The sequence below is a fragment of the Enhydra lutris genome, unplaced genomic scaffold (genome assembly GCF_002288905.1).
Source record: "Enhydra lutris kenyoni isolate GAN:26980312 unplaced genomic scaffold, ASM228890v2 scaffoldscaffold24, whole genome shotgun sequence".
Lineage (NCBI taxonomy): Eukaryota > Metazoa > Chordata > Mammalia > Carnivora > Mustelidae > Enhydra > Enhydra lutris.
In genome coordinates this window covers 23,158,871-23,180,378 of record NW_019154108.1, presented here as the reverse complement: position 1 = coordinate 23,180,378, position 21,508 = coordinate 23,158,871, and the positions used below count along the sequence as shown (strand labels likewise).

Here is a 21,508-nt window from a genome sequence, read left to right as displayed (position 1 = left end):
AATATGTTTGCCCTATTTTCCCACTGTCTGAGTTATGGATTTATGGAGATATGAGGAGCAAAGCCATTAATAAGATACTTGTCAAGATTGGATACTAAGGAGTCAGTTCTTGGAACACCTCAAGAGCTGGAGAATGCAAATTGAAATGAGGGTAGGAACAACTGAAGTCTGAGTTGTCAATCCAAGAACGGAGCTGGGAGGGACAGATGAGGAAGCATAGCAAAGGAGCTAGATGACTAATGGCAGATCCAGACTTTCCCCTTAGGAGGCATAGAAATGAGTGGGACTCTTCCACCTGATTTCAGGAGTTAGCCTTTAGGGGCCAAAATAAGGTCAGGTCCAATCCCAAAAGTCTAGACAGAAAGAGACGGGCAGTCCTAAGCTAAGGACTTAGAATAGGGTAAAGTTGGGAATTAAAAATGTAAAGTAGGTGATGGGGTGCCTGGCTTGCTCAGTCAGTAGAGCATGTGATTCTTGATCTCAGGGTGGTGAGTTCAAGCCCCACTTTGGGCATAGAGCTTATTTTAAGTAAGTAAATATATACATACATAAGTAAATAGGAAGTATACATGAATGTGGAATATTCTTTTTTAAAAAAAGAATACAATGTAGGTGAGAATAAGCCATGAGGTTTTAGGCTGATTGTGCAAACATTCACTATGTGTTTGTGGAATGGTGAAACACGGTAGTTCAGAATAATCTAGTGGTCAGCATTTTGTTGTGGTAGGAGATCTTTTGAAGGTCTAGGGCCCACCTTCAATGGGGAAGACTACGGTTGTCCTGAGCTTGGTATCTTAAAGTGTTTTCTCTGCTTCACGAGATCGTTGTGAGGATCCAATAGAAGTCCCTAGGAGATGGTAATACCATGCATGCCTTGGAAATACTTGAGATCAGCCTCTGACTTCTTCTCTCCATTTGCCTGTTACCATAGTTTTCTGCCTCCGGTCTCATTGAGTGCTTTCTGATCTGCTTGTGTGTGTCTCTGCTTTTCATGCAACTGCCTCTGAGGCCTGTTAACAGCAGAGGGAAGTTTTGTTTGTTTGCTTCTTCTTCTTCTTCTTTTTTTTTTTTTTTTAAGATTTTATTTTTTTTTTTGCCAAACAGAGAGAGAGAGTACAAGAAGGGGGAGTGGCAGGCAGAGGGAGAAGCAACCTCCCCCTGAACAAGGAGCCCGATGCGGCACTCAATCCCAGGACCCTGGGATCATGACCTGAGCCGAAGGCAGACATTTAATCAACTTAGCCACCCAGGAGCCCAGAAGAAAGTTTTCATACGCAACAGAGTTTCATAATAATATTTTTTATAGGAGGAAAAATAACTGCCAGATTGAATATGAGCTGAACAAGATTCTCACATTACAAAGAACTAGGGATGCTGTTGCAATCTTTTTGGTTGACGCTATAAATATCTTTGGTTGCAGCAGGCACCTGACTTTTTTTTCAGTTGTTGTTATTTTTATTTTTATTTTTTACAATATTTTATTATGGGAATTTCCAAATATCTGTAAAAAGGGAAAGAATTTTATTTTATTTTGTTTATTTTATGATCTTAAAAAAGATTATTATTTTTAGAGAGTGACAGAGAAAGAGTGCGAGCAGCGGGGGAGAAGGAGAGAATCCTCAAGCAGATTCTGTGCTGAGCAAGGAGCCCAACACAGGGCTCGACTGAGCTGAAATCACTTAACCAATTGAGCCACCTGCATGCCCCCAAATGGAAATAATTTTTTTTAAAAGATTTTATTTATTTATTTGACAGAGATCACAAGTAGGCAGAGAGGCAGGCAGAGAGAGAGAGAGAGAGAGAGAGAGAGAGGAGGAAGCAGGCTCCCTGCTGAGCAGAGAGCCAGATGTGGGGCTCGATCCCAGGACCCTGGGATCATGACCTGAGCCGAAGGCCGAGGCTTTAACCCACTGAGCCACCCCGGTGCCCCCAAATGGAAATAATTTTAATGTGAACGCACAAATACCTACTATCTAGATTCTGCCATTAACATTTTACTCTGCTTTATCACTTGTCTACCCATCCAGCCATTTCATGTATTTCAAAGCAAATTGCTGACGTCAGTGTATTCCCCCTAAACACTTTGTCATGTATATCATTACCAGACAGAGTCCTTTATTTGCCTTTTTTCCATTTTCAGTAAAATTTACATGTATCGAGAAACACAAATCTTGTCTGCCTTTATTGACTTTTGACAAACACAAACTCTTAACGAGATGTGGAGGCTTACCTTCCCCCCACAAAGTTCCCTAATGCTCTTTCCTCCCTTCTCCATATACAGTTTCTTTCATTATTAGCATCTGTTATTAATGTGGCATGCATGATACACTCTGATATCCTATGGTTAACTTAAGTCCATAGGTTACATTATGGTTTATTTTTTTGTGTTGTATTCTATGGCTTTTGACAAATGCATATTTTGCACATTTTTCAATCATAAAAAGGAATGAAGTATTGATACAGATATAACAAGGATAAACTCTGAAAACATACTAAGTGAAAGAAGCTAGTCACGAAAGGTTCCAGTATTGTAAGATTCCATTTATATGAAATGTCCAGAAGAGGCACATCCAGACAGAAAGTAGATTAGTAGTTGCCAGGGGCTGGGAGAAAGAGAAAGGAAGAGTGATTGCTAATAGGTACCATTAAGGATTTTTTTTGGGGGGTGATGAGAAAATACTCTGGAATTAGTGCTGATAGTTGCACAACTTTTTGAATATACCAAACAGTATTATATACTTTAAAGGGTGAATGTTATGACATATAAATTATATCTCAATAAAAAATTATAAAGTGTTCACAGTCATTTCATCACTGTGATTCTTCATTTGCACATATTCCTTTGTGTATCAAATTTCACCTACTAAAAAAATTTAACAGCTACTTTATATAAATGTAATCTGCTTTCCTATAAATTTACCCATTAACCCTCATTTTGTACTGTGAAAATACTCAGAATAACTTGGTTCTTCCTTTTACCTTATAGCTCTTTAAATATTTGAAAATAGCCATTTTTGTTTTCCCTGTTATGCATTCCCTTATTCAGGCTAAATATCCCCAGTTTTTTCAAATCTTCTTGGTGAAATATACTATATGTGGGAAGCACGCTAATTAGTCAGTGTCGATTTCATGCAGTATCACCATCATTACAGAACAGTTCCATGACCCTGAACCCCCCCACCTATCACCTTTCTTTTTTTTTTTTTTTTAAAGATTTTATTTATTTGACAGAGAGAGAGAGAGATCACAAGTAGGCAGAGAGGCAGGCAGAGAGAGGGGGAAGCAAGCTCCCTGCTGAGCAGAGAGCCCGATGTGGGGCTCGATCCCAGGACCCTGAGATCATGACCCGAGTTGAAGGCAGAGGCTTTAACCCACTGAGCCACCCAGGCGCCCCCACCTATCACCTTTCATCCCTCCTCCATTCCCATTCCTTTAAACCCACAGAAACTACTGATCATTCTGCAGTCTCTATACTTTTTCCTTTTCCAGAATGTGATCTAGTTGGGATCATTCAGCAGGTAGTCTTTTCAGACTGGTTGCTTTACTCACACCTCAATTTTAACTGCTGAAATGTTTTCTGACCATTATTTTGTAGAATTCACTGAGTTGTGAGCATCATATCATTGCTTTCGAGCAATTTGATTATAATACACCTTGGTGTAATTTTCTTCATATTTCTTGTGCTTGGTGTTCATTGAGCTTTTTGGATTTGTGAGTTTATGTTTTTCATCAAATATAGGAGTTTTTTGGCTAGTTTTTCTTCCAAGTATTTTTTCTGCCCTCCTCCCTTTTCAGGAGAGTCCATTTACTCATACATCAGGCCACGAATAATGAGATAGTCCCAGGGATCACTGATGCTTTGAACATTTTTTCATATTTAAAAAATACTTTTTGTTCATTTTGGATAGTTTCTATTGCTCTATCTTCAAGTTTACTAATCTTTTCTTCTGCAGTATCTGATCTGCTTTTCTAATCTAATCTACCCAATGATGTTCAACTCAGACATTTTAGTTTTCATCTCTAAAAGCTCAGTTTGGGTCTTTTCAAAAATACCTTCCATGTCTCTACTTAACAATGCAAATATAGAGAATATAGTTATAGTTTTTTTTCCCCCAAAGCTGATATATCCATTTTATATTGGAAGCAAGTGCTTTCAGTATTTTTATTTGCTGCAGTTTAAAAACATCTGGGGTGTTTGTGTGGTTCTTCCCAAACCCTCAATCGTAACATGGCCAGTTTAACATCCAAGGTCCTTTCAGGATTCCGGGTCAGGAAGCTGTGGGAGGGACCATTGAATCCTCAAAGTCAAGATAATGATGTCCCTACCCAAAGTTTCTCCAAACAGAGCCAACTGCTCCTCCAAACAGGGCTGGTGAGGCTGTCTCAACACTCTTAGGAAGTGGTAACCCTGAAGGCAATACTTGGAGGAGTGCTGACTGATGGGGGAGGTTTTAGGCTAGTCTTCCCCAGAACCCCAGCCAGGGCAATCATCAATGTCTACCAGAAAAGTCAAGCTGCAAAAGTGTTTTTGTAGCTCAGGCAGGGCCTGGAAGTGATGGAAGGCGGCATTCTTCTCAGCTCTGGGCATCTTTGCATATGTCTGCTTGTATCCATCAGGCTGAAAGCGGGGGTCCCAGCCAAAGTCCTGGAGGCCTTGGAGCACCACGATCTGGCCCCTGAATAGGGGCACTGGCTTGCTTGGGTCCTTGGTTCTGAGCACAGATGTGTAGAGCACACAGGCAAGTCTGTCCTCAAACCCAGCCGGGAGCTGGCAGAGACCTTCAGGCTTTAACTTCTCCAGAAACCACTTTATGTAGGGGGCCAGGGGGCTCCCAAGGGAATTGAAGCAGCTAGGTGTCCTCCACCAGTACAAGCTCCTGTACCTGGTGAGCTGTTTGCTGACACTTCTGTACGCAAATCTCCTCAGGCTCTCTCTGGAACTCTGGCAGGTCAATTTTCTGTGCCACCCAAGATCATGGAAACTATTTCCTAGAATCTGAATGACCTCCTCCAGCTTTTAATATCTGTGTCTGTTAATTCTAACATTTATGCCAGTTCTGGGTCAATTTTTTTTCTCTTCATAAATGTGTTTCCTGACTTTTTTGCATGACTAATAAATATGACTGCATGGCAGGCATTGTGAATTTTAGTTTTATTAGATGCTGTGTATTTTTCTATTTCTAAAAATATTCTTGAACTTTGATCTGAAACACGATGAAGCTACTTGAAAATAATTTGATCCTTTTGGGCCTTTAGGCGGGACCAGAATGGTGCTTAATTTAAAGCTAATTATTTCTGAATACTTAGGCAAGACTCTTCTTTGTACTGTATCCAATGACCCATGAATTGTAAGTTTTTCCAGTCTGACTAGTTGGAACCAGCACTATTTCGAGCCACCTGTGAATCCTGGACGCTCTTAGTTATTGATCCTTTCAGCGGGCTCCTTCCCTGGCTTCAGACAGTTTCTTCACATTGATCCTCTGATCATTACTTAGCTGAATACTTGAGAAGGACCCTCTGCAGACCGTCAGAGGATCTTCCTATACAGCTCTCTTCCCTCTGGTTCCCTGTCCTCTTTCTCTCCCTAGACTCTTAGCTCTGTCTCCGTAACCCAGAATCCACTGGTTTTCTCCTGGGTTCTTTGTCCTTGTGCTTTGTCCTTTCAAGTCCAAAAGATTGAACAATCATAGGGCTTACTTTACCTCTGGTCAGTGATTACTTTCTTTCAGTGCCTTAGGTGCAGTGTCTTGAAAATTTTTCTGTCACACATGTCTTGAAAATTGTTCCACATACTTTGTCTTCTTTTGGTGGTTGTTATTTCATGCAGGAGAGTATGTTTAGTTCCTCTGGATTCTTTTTTTTTTTTTTCCTGTACCTATTTCTACTCCACAATCCTATTATAGATTAATATCCTTAATGAGTTTTGCAAAATTATCAATGGTGATCTCTTCGATAAATGTCTGCTTTCCATTTTCTCTGTTTTCTCTTTCTGGAACTCTGATTAGATTTATACTGGATGCTTTCATCCTATGCTTTTTGTCTCTTAATATCTTTTTCCTCATTTCCATCTCCTTGTCTCTGTGCTGCATTCTAGGTAGTTTTTCTGAAGACAATAATAAACCACTTGAGGTGCATCTTTTCCAAAACCCATCTTTTGAGTTTTACAATTCAGTAATTAGACTTCCCATCTAAGAGGTTTCTGTTGGTTTGTTTCCATATCTTTCTCATCATAGTTAATATGTTTTTTATTTCTTATTTATAGATTCAGTCTTTCATTTCTCAAACATTTTCTGCATAGTTTTATATTTTAAATCTCATACTTCTAATATATGAAAACTACTAGTGACTAAAATGACTGTTGTTTCTTCTGAGTCTCATTTGTGATGATTTATTTAATTGAGTATTTTGCAGTGTTTGCTTTTATAGGTAACATTTGGCTAATCTTAATCATGAAATCCTCAGGTTGTAAACCATGGGTGCTTCTTGAACAGAGGATTTCCATTTTCTTCCTTCTGAAATCCTCGCTTCATATAGTGGTCCAACACTCAGGTCTTCTACCTTGAAGCTGGTCCAAGGCTTAGTCTTGAACAAAGTGTTGGTATTTTTTTTTTTTTTTAAGATTTTATTTATTAGGCACCTGGCTGGCTCAGTCAGTTAAGCATCTGCCTTAGGCTCAGATCATGATCCCAGGGTCCTGGGATTGAGTCCCACATCAGGCTCCTTGCTCAGCAGGGAGCCTGCTTCTCCCTCTGCCTCTGCCCTTCCCCCTGATTGTTCTCTCTCTCTCTCTCTCTGAAAATAATTAAATATTTTTTTATTTTTTAAAAGATTTTATTTATTTATTTGAGAGAGAGCACAAGTCGGGTATGAGGGGCAGAAGGAGAGGGAGAAGCACATTTCCTGCTGAACAGGGAGCCCGGAAACAGGGCTTGATCCCTGGACCGTGGGATCATGACCTGAGCCAAAGGCAGCTTAACTGACTGAGCCACCCAGGTACCCCTCAATGTTGGTATTTTTAAAAAATTTATTTATTTATTTTTAATAGAAGTATAGTTGACTACAATATTATATTAGTGTTAGGTGTACAACATAGTGATTTGAAACTATGTATATATTACGAGATATTCTCCATGATAAGTCACCATAAAGTTAATGTAATATTTTTGACTATATTTCCTGTGCTGCACTTTACATCCTCATGACTTATTTATTTCATAGCTGGGAGTCTGTACCTCTTAGTCCCCTTCAGCTGTTTTGCCTAGTCCTTTACACCTTCCCCTCTGGCAACCACCAGTTTGTTCTCTGTATTTATGAGTCTGTTTCTGTTTTCTTTGTTTTGTTTTTTAGATTCCACATAAATGAAATCAAATGATGTTTGTCTTTCTCTGTCTGACTTATGTCACCTAGCACAATACCCTTTAGGTCCATTCATATCATGAATAGTAGGACTTCCTTTTTTTAATGACTGAATAATATTGTTTTATACACACACCATTTCTTTTTTATTTTAATTAATTAATTAATTAATTATTTTTTTTTCACCACCATTTCTTTATCTCTTACCATTCATCTTTCAATACTTAGGTTGCTTCTATGTTTTGGTTTTTGCAAATAATGCTACGATAAATAGAGGAGTGCATATATATTTTCAAATTAGTATTTTCATGTTCTTCAGGTAAATATTCAGAAGTGGAATTACTAGATCATATGGTATTTTTATTTTTAATTTTTTGAGGAACCCCCATATTACTTTCAAAGTGCTGCACCAATTTACATTCTCACCAACAATGCTTGAGGGTTCCTTTTTCTCCACATCCTCACCAGCACTTGTTATTTTGGGTCTTTTTGAGTCTAGCCATCCTGACAGGTGTGAGGTGATGTCTCATTGTGGTTTTGATGTACATTTCCCTTATGATTTAGTGATGTTGAACATATTTTCATGTGCTTTTTGTACATCTGTATGTATTTTTTGAAAAGGGTCTATTCATGTCTTCTGCCAATTTCTTTCTTTCTTTTTTCTTTCTTTCTTTAGATTTATTTATTGGTTTATATGAGAGAGAGAGAGAGAATGAGCACATGAGTGGGGAGGACAGAGAGAAACAGGCTTCCCAAGAGCAGGGAGCCTGATGCGGGGCTCGATGCTAGAACACTGAGATCATGACCTGAGCCAAAGGCAGATGCTTAACTGAATGAGCCAACCACGTGCCCCTTCTGCCCATTTTTAAATCAGATTGTTTCATTAGTGTTAAGTTGTATGGTTTCTTTATGCCTTTTGGATATTAGCTCCTTATTGTGTGTATCATTTGCAAATATCTCCCATTTAGTAGATTGCCTTTCATTTCATTGATGATTTCCTTCACTGTGCAAAAACTTTTTATTTTGGTATAGTCCCACTTGTTTATTTTTGTTTTTGTTGCTCTTTTCTGAAGAGATAAATCCAAAAAAATATTGCTAAGACTGATGTTGGAGAGATTATAGCTTATTTTTTATTTTTTAGGGTTTTATTTTTTTAAAGATTTTATTTGACAGAGAGAGAGAGATCACAAGTAGACAGAGAGGCAAGGCAGAGAGAGAGGAGGAAGCAGACTCACCACTGAGCAGAGAGCCCGATGCGGGGCTCGATCCCAGGACCCTGAGATCATGACCTGAGCCAAAGGCAGAGGCTTAACCCACTGAGCCACCCAGGTGCCCCTTTTTTAGGAGTTTTATGATTTTAGGGCTCACATTTAAGTCTTTAATCAGTTTTGAGTTAATTTTTGTATATGGTGTAAGAAAGTGTTCTGCTTTCATTCCTTTGCTATGTTTGTCCAATTTTCTCAATACTACTTATCAAAGAGACTATCTTTTCCCCATTGTGTATTCTTGCCTCCTTTGTCATAGATTAATTGACTGTATAAATGTCGGTTTATTTCTGGGTTCTCTGTTTTATTCCTTTGATCCGTGTGTCTGTTTTTGTGCTAGTACCACGTGGTTGTGATTACTAATGCATTGCAGAATAACTGGAAATTTGGGAGTGTGATACCTTCAGCTTTATTCTCCTTTCTCAAGATTGCTTTGGCTATTCAGGGCTTTTGCAGTTCCATATGAATTTAGGATTATTTGTTCTAATTCTGTGAAAAATATTATTAGTATTTTTAAAAAGATTTTATTTATTTATTTGAGAGAGAGAGTAAGAGAGCAAGCGCATAAACAGGGCAGAGGGGGATTATGACCCAAGATGAAGGCAGACGCTTAACTGACTGAGCCACCCAGGCCTCCCCGTTGTTAGTATTTTGATAGAGATTTCATTGAATCTGTAGATTGCTTAGGGCAAAATGGATATTTTAATGATATTAATTCTTCCAATCCATGACAGGGTATATCTTTCTATTTGTTTGTGTTACTTTTTAATTTTTTTCATCAGTATCATACAGTTTTTATAATATAGGTCTTCTACCTCCTTGGTAAAATTTATTCCTGGTATTTTGTAATTTTGGAGCAATTGTAAATAGGATTGTTTTCTTAATTTCTCTTTCTGCTTGTTTATTAGTATATAAAAATACAACTCATTTCTGTATATTAATTTTATATCCTGCAAATTGGCTGAGTTCATTTATTCTAATAGTTGGTGGAATCTTTAGGGTTTTCTATATTTAGTATTATGTCATTTGCAAATAGTGACAGTTTTATTTCTTCCTTACTAATTTGGGTGCCTTTGTTTTTGTTTCTTGTCTGATTGCTATGGCTAGGACTTCTTGTACTATGTTTAATAAAAGTGGTAAGAGTAAACACACTTGTCTTGTTAGAGATCTTAGAGAAAAGCTTTCACCTTTTCACCACTGAGTATGTTAGCTGTGGGTTTGTCATAGATAGCCATTATTATATTGAGTTTTATTCCCTCTATATCATTTTGTTGAGAGATTTTATCGTGAATGGATGTTGAACTTGCCAAATGATATTTCTGCATCTATTGAGATAACCGTATATCGTTTTATCCTCCATTTTGTTGATGTGGTGTATCACACTGATTTGTAGATATTGACCCATCCTTGCATTCCTGGAATAAATCGCACTTGATTGTGGTGGATGATCCTTTTAATGTATTGTTGAATTCAGTTTGCTAATATTTTGCTGAGGATTTTTATATATATGTTCCTTAGGGATATTGGCTTCTAATTTTCTTTTCTTTTTCTTTTGTGGTGTTTTTGGTTTTGCTATCTGGGTAATGCTGCTGTTATCAAATGAATTTGAAACAGTTCTTCCATTTTCATTTTTTGGAATAGTTTAAGAATAGATATTAACTCTTCTTTAAATGTTTGGTAGAATTCACCTCTGATCCTGACTTCTGTTGATTTTGAGATTTTTTTTTTGTTTATTGATTCAATTTAATTACTAGTAATTAATCTGTTTAGATTTTCTATTTCTTCCTGCTTGAGTCTGGGAAGATTGTACTTCTAGGTTGTTGAATTTGTTGAGAAATAAATTGCTGTATCCTCTTGTTGAATTTTTCCCTTTATCATTATGTAATGCTGTTCTTTGTCCCTTGTTATGTTCGTTGTTGTAAAGTCTATTTTGTGTGATATAAGTATCGCTACCATAGCTTCTTTTCACTTCCATTAGCATGGAATACCCTTTTCCATCCCTTCTCTTTCATTTTGTATATGTCTTTGTATTTGAAGTGAGTCTCTTGTAGGCAGCATATCAGAGTCTTCTATTTTATTGTATTTATTATTTATTTATTTTGGTTAGAACCAAAATAAATTCATTTACATTTAAAGTAATTATTGGTATGTTTGTACTTATTGCAATTTTATTAATTGTTTCTAACTCTTTTTTTTCCCCAAAGATTTTATTTATTTATTTATTTATTTTTTAAGATTTTATTTGTTCATTTCACAGACAGAGAGATCACAAGTAGACAGAGAAGCAGGCAGAGAGAGAGGAAGGGAAGCAGGCTCCCCGCTGAGCAGAGAGCCCTATGTGGGGCTCAATCTCAGGACCCCGAGATCATGACCCAAGCTGAAGGCAGAGGCTTAACCCAGAAGGCAGAGCCATCCAGGTGCCCCAAAGATTTTAATTTTATTTCTACACCTAACATGAGGCTCAAACTTAGATCCCCGAGATCAAGAGTTGCATGCTTACTGACTGAGCCAGCCATGCACCCTCTGGTTCTTTTTATAGTTCTTCTCTGTTCCTTTCTTCTAGTGCAATTTGATGATTTTCTTTAGTATTGTGCTTGGATTCCTTTCTCTTTATGGTTTCTTATGTATTTATTATAGTTTTTTTGTTTTTTAAAAGATTTTATTTATTTACTTGACAGAGAGACAGACAGCGAGAACAGGAAAACAAGCAGGGGGAGTGGGAGAGAGAGAAGCAGACTTCCTGCCGAGCAGGGAGCCCAATGTGGTTCTCAATCCCAGAACCTAGGATCAGGACCTGAGCTGATGAAGGCAGATGCTTAATGACTGAGCGACCTAGGCACCCCTATTTATTAGAGGTTTTTGGTTTGTGGTTACCATGAAGTTTATCTGTAATACCCTATGTATTTAACAGGTATTTATTTATTTATTTACTTTAAATATTTATTTATTTATTTGAGAGAGAACATGTGTGTGCTCCTGAGCAAGAGAGAGGCAGAGGGAGAGGGGGAGAGAGAGAATCTTAAGCAGGCTTCATGCCCAGTGCAGAGCCTGACATGGGGCTTAATCTCATGACCCTGAGATCATGATCTGTGATGACCATGAGGTTTATATATAAACCTGGGTGGCTCACTTGGTTAAGGGTCTGTCTTTGGCTTGGGTCATGATCCCTCTCCCTCTGCTGCTCTCCCTGCTTGTGCTCTCTTGCTCTGTCAAATAACTAAATAAAATTTAAAAAAAAAAGACCTTTTTATTTAATAGTCTGATTTATTTATTTATTTAAGAGAGAGCATGTGCCTGTGCCTGTGAGCAGGGGAGGGACAGAGAGAGAGAGCACGAGAGAATCTTAAGCAGGCTCACACAAGACTCAATCTCACAACCCTGAGATCCTGACCTGAGCCAAAATCAAGAGTCTGACACTTAACCAAGTGAGCCCCAGGTTCCCCTTAACAGTCTATTTTATTTTATTTATTTATTGTTTTAAAAGATTTTTTTTTATTCATTTGAGAGAGAGAGTGTGATCAGGGGCAGAGAGGCAGAAGGAGAAGCAGAGTCCCCATGGATTCCCCACTGAGCCAGGATCCTGACATGGAACCAGGAGATTCTGACCTCCAGGACCAGGAGATCATGACCTGAGCTGAAGGCAGATGCTTAACCATCTTAACCACCCAGGTGCCCCATTAATAGTCTACTTTAACTTGACAGTTTATGAGACTGACGCGATTCCTACTGCGCTAAGGAGGCAGGTGACAGTTGTTTAAATTAAAACTCCCCACGCAGCCCTTTATGTATTTGACATCCTGTTTGACATTTTTATATTTTATATATTCCTTAATTAATTTTATATATTCCTTAGTTAATTATTATAGATATAATTGATTTATTGCTTTTGTTGTTAACCTTAATTCTACTTTATAAGTGATTGGTATATTACCAAGGTATATTGCCTTTAGCATATGCTTGCTTTTACCATTTTTTTTACTTCATAATTTTCTAACTTCTACTTGTGGCCCTTCCTTTTTTGGTTAAAGAAGTCCCTTTAAAATTTCTTGTAAGGCCGGGTTAGTGGTGATGAATTCCTTTAATTTTTGTTTGTCTCTTTAGCTCTCCTTCAGTTCTGAATGATAACCTTACCAGGTAGACTATGCTTGGTTGTCAGTTTTTTCCTTTCAGCACTTTGAATATATCAAGTCACTCCTGTTGGCTAGCAGGGTTTCTGCTGAAAAGTCATCTACTACACTTATGGGTGTTTTCTTGTACATAACTAGTTGTTTTTCTCTTGCTGTTTTTAATATTCTCTTTTTCTTCAGTTTTTAGCATTTTAATTAATATGTGCATTGGTACAAACCTCTTTGGGTTCATCTTTTTTGGTTTTTTTTTTTGTGTTTTCTGGATCTGGATGTCTGTTTCCTTCCTCAGATTACAGAAGTTTTGAGCTATTATTTATTCAAATCAGTTTTTTGCCCCTTTCTCTCTCCTCCTTCTGAGACCCCTATAATGTGAATGTTAGTGCATTTGATGTTGCCTAGTGGTCCATTACCCTGTCCTCATTTTTTAAATTCTTTTTTCTTTTTGCTGTTCACCTCAGATGATTTTCACTACCTCGTCTGTAGATCTCTAAGCCATTTTGCATCCTCTTATCTGCTTTGGATTCCCTTTAGTGTATATTTCTTTTCAGTTATTCTTCAGCTTCATTTTTAAAAAATTTTAATTTTCTGTCTTTGTTGAAATTCATAATCAGTTCATCCACTCTTCTCCCAAGCATCTTAAATGACCATTACTTTGAACTCATTATCAGGTAGGTTGCTTATCTCTGTTTCGTTTAGTTATTTTTCTGCAGTTTTGTCTTATTGTTTTGTTTGGAACATGTTCTTCTCTCTCTTTGTTTTGTTTAAGTCTGTATTTGTTTGTATGTATTAAGTAGGTCAGCTATGTCTCCTGGTCTCAAATGAGTGACCTTATGTAGAAGGCATCTTGTGGGACCCAGTAATGCAGTCCTTGCTGGTCTCCAGAATTAGGTGCTCCAGGGATGACCCCTGTGTGAACTGTGTGAACCTTCTTGATTGGGCCATAACTGCTGTGGGTGCACTGTAGGTAGGTGGGGCTGGCTCCTGGCATGGCCAGCTGTGAGGTTCAGCGGGACTGTTGTAGGCATGGCAGTGGGTGGGGCTGACTCCTTCTCTCCCTGGGGTAGGACTCACTTTGGAGGCATGCCTGCTGGGTGTGATACCTGCTGGGTGTGATACAACAGTAGTCACTTTGGAAGACACAGTTGCCAGGGTGGGCAGGTTGTGCAGGGACCTCCACACCTGTGATATCCCTGCTTGTGGGTCTCCACACCAGGGATTTAGTTCTTGATTCTCTCTCTGCCCCTCCTACCCTTCTTCATGTAGGTTTTTATTTATATCTTTATATAAAGTGGAAATACTGTTGGAAGTACTGTTCTGCTCATCTTCTGGTCTTTTGCAGAGTAAGTTGCACTGTATGTAGTAGCAGCCTTGGTATGTCCATGGGACAATGTGAGTTCAGAATCTTCCTACTCTGCCATCTTACCCTTTCCACCCAATGTTACTATTTTCACTGGGGCAACATGACTTGGGTTTGCCTAGTGAACACTGATTACCATTTCCCAATCCTTTCTTAGCTTATTGTATCTTGTTTATAGTTTTTGTTTGTTGCCCCTGGAGACATCTGTGCTTTACTTGCAAGCCCAATAATGCTTCCGAAAGTATGCTCTGTCATGGATCTAGTTGTAGTGTAATAAGAAGACCCTTCAGATTATTTTGTCCTTGTATTTCCAGGAGGGGAAGTCCTAAAGAAGGTGTGTTTAAAATTGATATTTCCAGTATATGAACTGCATATCAAACTGACAAACTCTCCGTGACTCTAGGTGTTTGAGCAAAGCCTGGATAATTCTTTCTATTATGGGTGAGATATTAAACTAAATGGCCATTCCAATTCAAAAATATTATATATTGCCAGTCTCAGGCTTAGGATATAACACCTAGATCACTTTTAATATAAAGAAAGATTGCTTTAGAATGGTATTTGTAATTTTTCATTTGTAATCACTTCCAAATATTTAGTTTTATTTGAAACTGAAAGAAATGGCTTCTTTTGATTTAGGGTCTTTATTCATTTTTGAACAGTTGGTGTCTTTTGACATTTAAACAACTTGGGAAAAGTGGTTTTACTCATTAATTCAACTATTTATAAAAAAATCCCATTCTATATAAATAAATAAGACATGCTTTCTATCCTCATAGAGTTTATAATTTAGGAGGAGGTATAAAAGGATTCCTCCTCTTGCTTTACATCTCAGACATTACATTCCAAATGATTATGACTCTGCTTAAAATCTTCCACAGTTTATTCGCTTGTGTGAGCATGGCAGGAATATACATGTTAGATCCCTTTCTTTTCCTATTTTGTTCTTCTTGCATATCTTTTATGAGTATCTACTATTGCTTTCCCTAACATTACTTTTTCTTTCATATATTTTCTGGCTCTCTTTTCCTTTTTTTGCATGATACCTTGTTTTCTTCCTCATGCAGAGAGCGGTATGTACAAATGCTTGACCAAATTGCCAGACAGATGATTGATTTCTACAAAGACTTGGTAACTCAGCGAATGATGGACCAGCGCATTCTAGAAGAGCTGTACAATTTTAAGAATGTTATTGAAGAACTGACCAGGTAAAATCTGTGATTATCTCAAACACAAGACACAAGTCAAAACCGTGTCTCTGAAGAGAATAAAAATACGAGTAGAATGGTTAAAAGAGAGGACTCTTTTTTTCTTTTGGGGGGTTTAGGAAGAGAACGGAAAGGACTAGATGTAGAAGTAGAGACCTGGGTTACACAGATTAACACAAAACTAGGGCTCTATGTATGTTTGATAGGGAGACAATTCCTGTTCTTTCTCCAGAATTGAGATATTGATCTTAATCATGTTTACAGAGCAGTGCCATGATTACAGATGTTAAGGTTTAAATCCAAAAGAGGATAAGCGTTACATAGCAGTCAAGGTTAGTGCTCATGTAACCTGAGTCAAGATGATTGGTAGCAAGAATGAAGAGGGTAAGATAGGCATGTCAGAAGGTAGGATAGAGCAGCCTGGTGGCCTTGCCTATTAGCATCTGCCTTCATCCAATTTGAGAAGATCTTTCACATAATCTTTCGGCCCTTTCCAGCTAACTGGATTCCACTGGCAATAATTCCATCTAAATGGACACTAGATTTCTTGATTTGGTTTACAAGGTGTAAAAACTAGGAAGAAATGTACACATAACTGAGAAGATTCCCGAGTATAAATCGGATTTCCTGGGTAGAAACTTTCCGGAACTCTTCAACTATGGATATAAAATTTCTTTGCTCTATTTCAGGGAGCTATGTCTGGTTCGTGCACATGATATGAAATTAACAAAGGAAACAGAGAAGGCACACAAGGATTTGGCGCAAGCTCTTTTAGATGCTGAAAAGAATGCCAGGTGAGTTAACCAGATGTTAGCCCTTATGTCATACATGCTTCACACCTTATTTGAAGAAACAAAATTTTATAGAAACATTTGAACTTTTTTATTACAACAGTGCCTGGAGGAGTTAATATATATACAAGGATCTTTTAATCAATATATTTACTAACTCCTCAGGCACTGTTTAATACACATCTCATTAGGGTCTTCTTGTGTGAATTTTCCAAGGGTGTATCCCTAGAAGTGGAATTACTGGGTCATAGGCTCTGCATGGCCTTGTCTTGCTAGGATGTTGCCAAATGCTCTACAAAGTAGTCAAACCGGTATATCCTCTCATCAGTGCATGAGATTTCCCCTTTGTCCATATCTTTTATCAGTCCAAAGGGTATGAAAAGGTATCTGGTTTTTGTTTGTGTTTTCCTAATTAGTGTGAGTCTAGTTCTTTTTAAGATTTTAATAAATCTATTATGATCCTAATGTTTTTTTTTTTTTAAAGATTTTTTTTTTTTTTTTTTTTTATTTGACAGAGAGAGACCACAAGCAGGCAGAGAGGCAGGTAGAGAGAGAGGAGGAAGCAGGCTCCCTGCTGAGCAGAGAGCCCGATGCGGGGCTCGATCCCAGGACCCTGAGATCATGACCTGAGCCGAAGGCAGCGGCTTAACCCACTGAGCCACCCAGGCGCCCCCGATCCTAATGTTTTTATCCTATTTTAGAGGTTAGCAAACTTTTCCTGTGAAGGGTCAGGTGGTGAGATACGGTTTCTGAAGCAACTACTCAATCAACTCTGCCTTCCTAATGTGTGCTACTACATTATAAAAGCAGGCAAGGGCGATACCAAAACATGGCTGTGTTCCAATAAAACTTTATTTACTGACACTGAAATGTGAAGGTATAAACCTTTACATGTGTCCCCAAATACTGTTATCCTATTGCTTTTTTAACCATTTAAAATATAAAAACTAAAAATCTAAAATTCTTAGCTTGTATTCTATACAAAACACAAGTGGCAGGTTCTGTTTAAACCCACAGGCTGTAGTTTGCTGACCTTTACTCTATTTCATGTTCAGTTAGAGTTCTGATTACTAGGAATCTCTTGGATATATTATCAAATGATATATCTGATTTTTAATTTTTCTTATTTTATTGATTAAAAATAATATTATGCTATCATAGAAGCATTTTATGTGCCTTGTAGTAGAAATACAAACAAGCAAAAATGAATTAAAAATATCAGTTTCACCACCCATAGATTACTGCTATACATGCTTTAGTGTATATCCTTTTTTCCCCTATGTATGTGTGCACACATGCATTGTTTTTAAATTGTACTGTATATACCGTTATATAGCCTTTTTTTTTTTTTTAGTCAGAAGTCCACCTATTTGAGTTAAGTTTCACTTTCCAAGATACCCAGGTCATATTCAAAACTTCCCAGTTATTCCTAAAATATATTTTACATTGGGTTGTCCGAATGAGTATCCAATATAGGGCCACACATTATATCTTGTTTTAGGATCCTTTTAATTCAGCATAGTCTGCTTTTTAAAACGATGTGTCAAAGAGTAACTGTCTTTTTTTTTTTTAATGTCAAGAAAACCACAAATGTATACAAAATCTAAATTCAGGGATATATTCTTAACTTTTATTCTGTTTTATTTCTTACTAGAATGAGAAGGGTACCTTGATCTTTTTTCATGTACTGATTATACAGCTGTTTTCTGTAGATGATTCACCCTTCTGGTCTTAGTAGAAAACTATTTTATACTTTGTCTTCTATCCTCATTCTTCTAATAGTATCTCTCCATCCTTTTTCTGAGCTGATGACCTTGCTTTCTAAAAAGTAGAAGCGAACAGAAGAGAACTCAAGCTCTCACCCCTCCATGTACCCACCCACCTGCATCTGTGCTCATCTGGTGCACATGCCCATCTTTTACTGGGGACAAACTCTCTCTTCCTCTCTGAGGCCAGTCTTTCCATTTGTGTATTATTCCATCACCTCATACCTACTCAAGATATTTTCAGCAAATATTCCCTGTTTCTCCCATATCATTAATTTTTCCCTCTTCTCCAGATTAGTCCCAATAGTATACAAATACGCTATAAGTACTCCCATCTCAAAAACAAGAACCAAAAAACAAAAAAGACTCCTAAGTCTCTTAGGACCACACGCATATCCCCTTCTAGCTATGGCCCCATTTCCACCTCCCTCCCCGCTTATAATAATTTTCATCAAAAAGTTGTCACATGGGGCACCTGGGTGGCTCAGTAGGTTAAAGCCTCTGCCTTCAGCTCAGGTCATGATCTCAGGGTCCTGGGATCGAGTCCCACATCGGGCTCTCTGCTCGGCAGGGAGCCTGCTTCCTCCTCTGTCTGCCTTCCTCTCTGCCTACTTCTGATCTGTCTCTGTCAAAGAAATAAATAAAATCTTTAAAAAAAAAAAAAAGTTGTCACATTCACTGTGTCTACTCCTGGTCCTCCCTTTGTCACTTGAACCCACTCCAGTCAGGCTTTCACTCCCCCCACCCCACCAAAGCACACTTGTCAAAGTCACTAGTGACTTTCATGTTGCTTAATCCAAAGGTCGCTTCTCAAGTCCCTTTTAACTTACTGGCAGCATTTATCAGAACTGATCACTTGCTGTTGCTTGAAACAATGTCTTTCAGTATATTACACTCTCCTAGTTTCCTCCTACTTTACTCTCTTCTTCTTACTGATATCTCTTGCAGATTCTTTTTCATTTCACCAATTTCTAAATGGTAGAGAGTTCATTCTGTGGATCGTTTCTATATCTATATTCTCTGACTAAATGAATCTCTTTAGTTTCCTGGCTTTCAGTGTCCTCAACCTGTATATTCTCAGCTCACAAATACGTATCTACAGGGGCGCCTGGGTGGCTCAGTCGTTAAACATCTGCCTTCGGCTCAGGTCATGATCCCAGGGTCCTGGGATGGAGTGCATCAGGCTCCCTGCTCAGCAGGAAGCCTGTTTCTCCATCTCCCACTCCCCGCGCTTGTGTTCCCTCTCTCACTGTCTCTCTCTCTCTAATAAATAAAATCTTAAAACGAAATGAAACAAGACAAAAAACCCCAAATATGTATCTAGAGCTTTGCCCTTCTCCACAAATTTGTATGCCCAGTTTCAATCTTCTCTTTGAATTCCAGACTTAATATTCAACAGCCTCCCCCCTTCTACTTAGATGCGTAACATTCCCAAACTGAATTCCTGTTCTTTTCCCTAAAACTACTCCTCTCCCCCTCATCTCATTTCAGTTAATGGCAACTCCATCCTTCCAGTTTCTGGGGCCAAAACTCTTGGAGTCCTTCTTGATCCCCTTCTTTCTCTCACGTCTCACCTCTCCAGTGGCAGAGTCACCTTTTACTACATATACAGAGTCCTCCCTGCTTCCCTTCCTGACATTCGCATCTCTTGCCTGCCATGTTGCTGTAACCTCTGACCCGCCTTCTACTTCTGCCCATACACCACCGTCGTCTCTTCACACACCAGCCAAGACTGTTGTCCAAAACCGACCTCTGTGCCCCAGGGCTAAAGTACAATGCAAAGACCGAGTTTGGGGAGAAAGAGGAATGATAGTGTTAGGTCCATAATCAAAGGAACGAGACTGATATAAAACGAAAAAGTCAAGGGGCACCTGGGTGGCTCAGTGGGTTAAGGCCTCTGCCTTCGGCTCAGGTCATGATCTCAGGGTCCTGGGATCGAGCCCCATATCGGGTTTTCCTGCTCAGCAGGGAGCCTGCTTCCTCCTCCTCTCTCTCTCTCTCTCTCTCTCTCTCTCTCTGCCTGCCTCTCAGCTTACTTGTGATCTTTGTCTGTCAAATAAATAAATAAAATCTTTAAAAATAAATAAATAAATAAATAAATAAATAAATAAAATGAAAAAGTCAAGCAAAGCTTTATTTTGAGCCAAGCATCGAGAAACAAACCGACCGTTCGGGGCCACCTCTTACAGAGAGGGCAACCCCTCCCTGCCTTACAGAATAACTTTTATAGAGCAAAGGCCATGTGGTTGAGCCTGGCCACACACAGAGAAAGCTGCACAATCATGGTAGGTCACACACAGGTGGCCAGTTGAATTACAATTCACCTCATAGTAGCTATTTGAACTAGCCTTGGTCAGAATTGGCGCCCAAAAGGCACCCAACAGGCGGGGCCCACCCTCCTTGGTAGCTAGGGAGATAGTATGCGCGCCCCACTGCTAGGATGTCTCTACCTGGCCCACCTCATCCCTGCATTCGAGCTGTTATCTCCACCTGATCTGACCCGCCCTTGTATTTGGGCTCTGTTATCAGGGACTGGTCGACCATATTTTACTGGTTTCCCGGACTTGCTTTTAAGTAAGTTCCCCTGGGGAGGGGGGCAGGGTCAGTGTAGGTTTTACTGCATAAACAACGAAATGGCTGTTCAACCAAGGTGGAGCTGCTCTGGCTAAATGGGCCCTTACAATAGTTTTATTACATTGCCAGGCAAAGGAGGCCAGAGCAGGCCAATGCCTTCAAAACTGCGGACTGCCCCAGGGAAAAGGCTGAGGGGTTTTATAGGAAAATACAGGATCTGGGTGGTTCCGCTAGGAATCTGGTATGTGCTGCCAGTCACGTTCCTCATGTCTTCAAGGTTGTCTTGTGACTGGTGCGTGTGCCGGCCGTGAGTCTGGTTACTAGGTTTCAACATTCATACTAAGTTCCCAGAACAGAGGATCCCAGAGAAGCACAAGTGACTGGGGGAGGGGTCTTCAAGAACGAGGACGAGAAATATTCATTCAACTCAGAGAGTCAAACAAATGCTGAAGCATTAGTACATCCATCTTGATTTCCATCTGTCTTTACAGTTCTATGTGGTTTCAGTCTGATCTTTTAAAATTTGACTCCAATAATGTCATCTCTCTGCTCAAAATTCTGCAGTAGCTCCCCATCTTAAAGGGCCATGTTTTTAAAAAATGGTTTACAAGATTCATCCTACCAGTATTTCTCTGACTTCTCCCACTTTATTTCAGACCTGCTGCCTTTGTGTGCTCTTCTTTGAACATACCAGACAGACTCCCACCTTGGGGCCTGGAATCCTCTTCCTTTCCTTTTCCTCTTTCTTTCTTTCTTTTCTCTTCCTTTCCACAGTGTGTAGCTTCCTCCCTCCTTCCTTTGGACCTTTACGCCCCCTCCATTTGAAACCACAATACATTTTGTACCCTCAGTCCCCTTTCCCTGATGTTTTTTTATCTATTGTACTATCACTGCTTAATATGTTTTACTTTTTTATTTGTTGATTATCTCTTTTGACTAAACTTTATAAGGGTAAAGTTTTGTTTTGTTTTGTTTTGAATAGTATCTGGCATATAGTAGGCACTAAACAGATAATTATTGAATGAATTAATAAAAATAAGTTAGAACTTTTTAGAAACTATTTT

At 38.8% G+C, this 21,508-nt stretch overlaps 1 protein-coding gene and 1 pseudogene across 1 annotated transcript in view; one reads left to right on the top strand and one right to left on the bottom strand.

Annotated features, from left to right (window-relative positions):
* LOC111150809 (axonemal dynein light chain domain containing 1) overlaps positions 1–21,508 on the top strand; it is a 95,585-nt gene that overhangs the window by 19,270 nt on the left and 54,807 nt on the right. Inside the window, exons 10-11 of the mRNA XM_022508421.1 lie at positions 15,173–15,313; positions 16,003–16,107. Coding sequence (XP_022364129.1) covers positions 15,173–15,313; positions 16,003–16,107 — 246 coding nt within the window. The remainder of the gene's footprint in view (positions 1–15,172; positions 15,314–16,002; positions 16,108–21,508) is intronic.
* Positions 4,457–9,856, bottom strand: LOC111150621 (annotated as a pseudogene).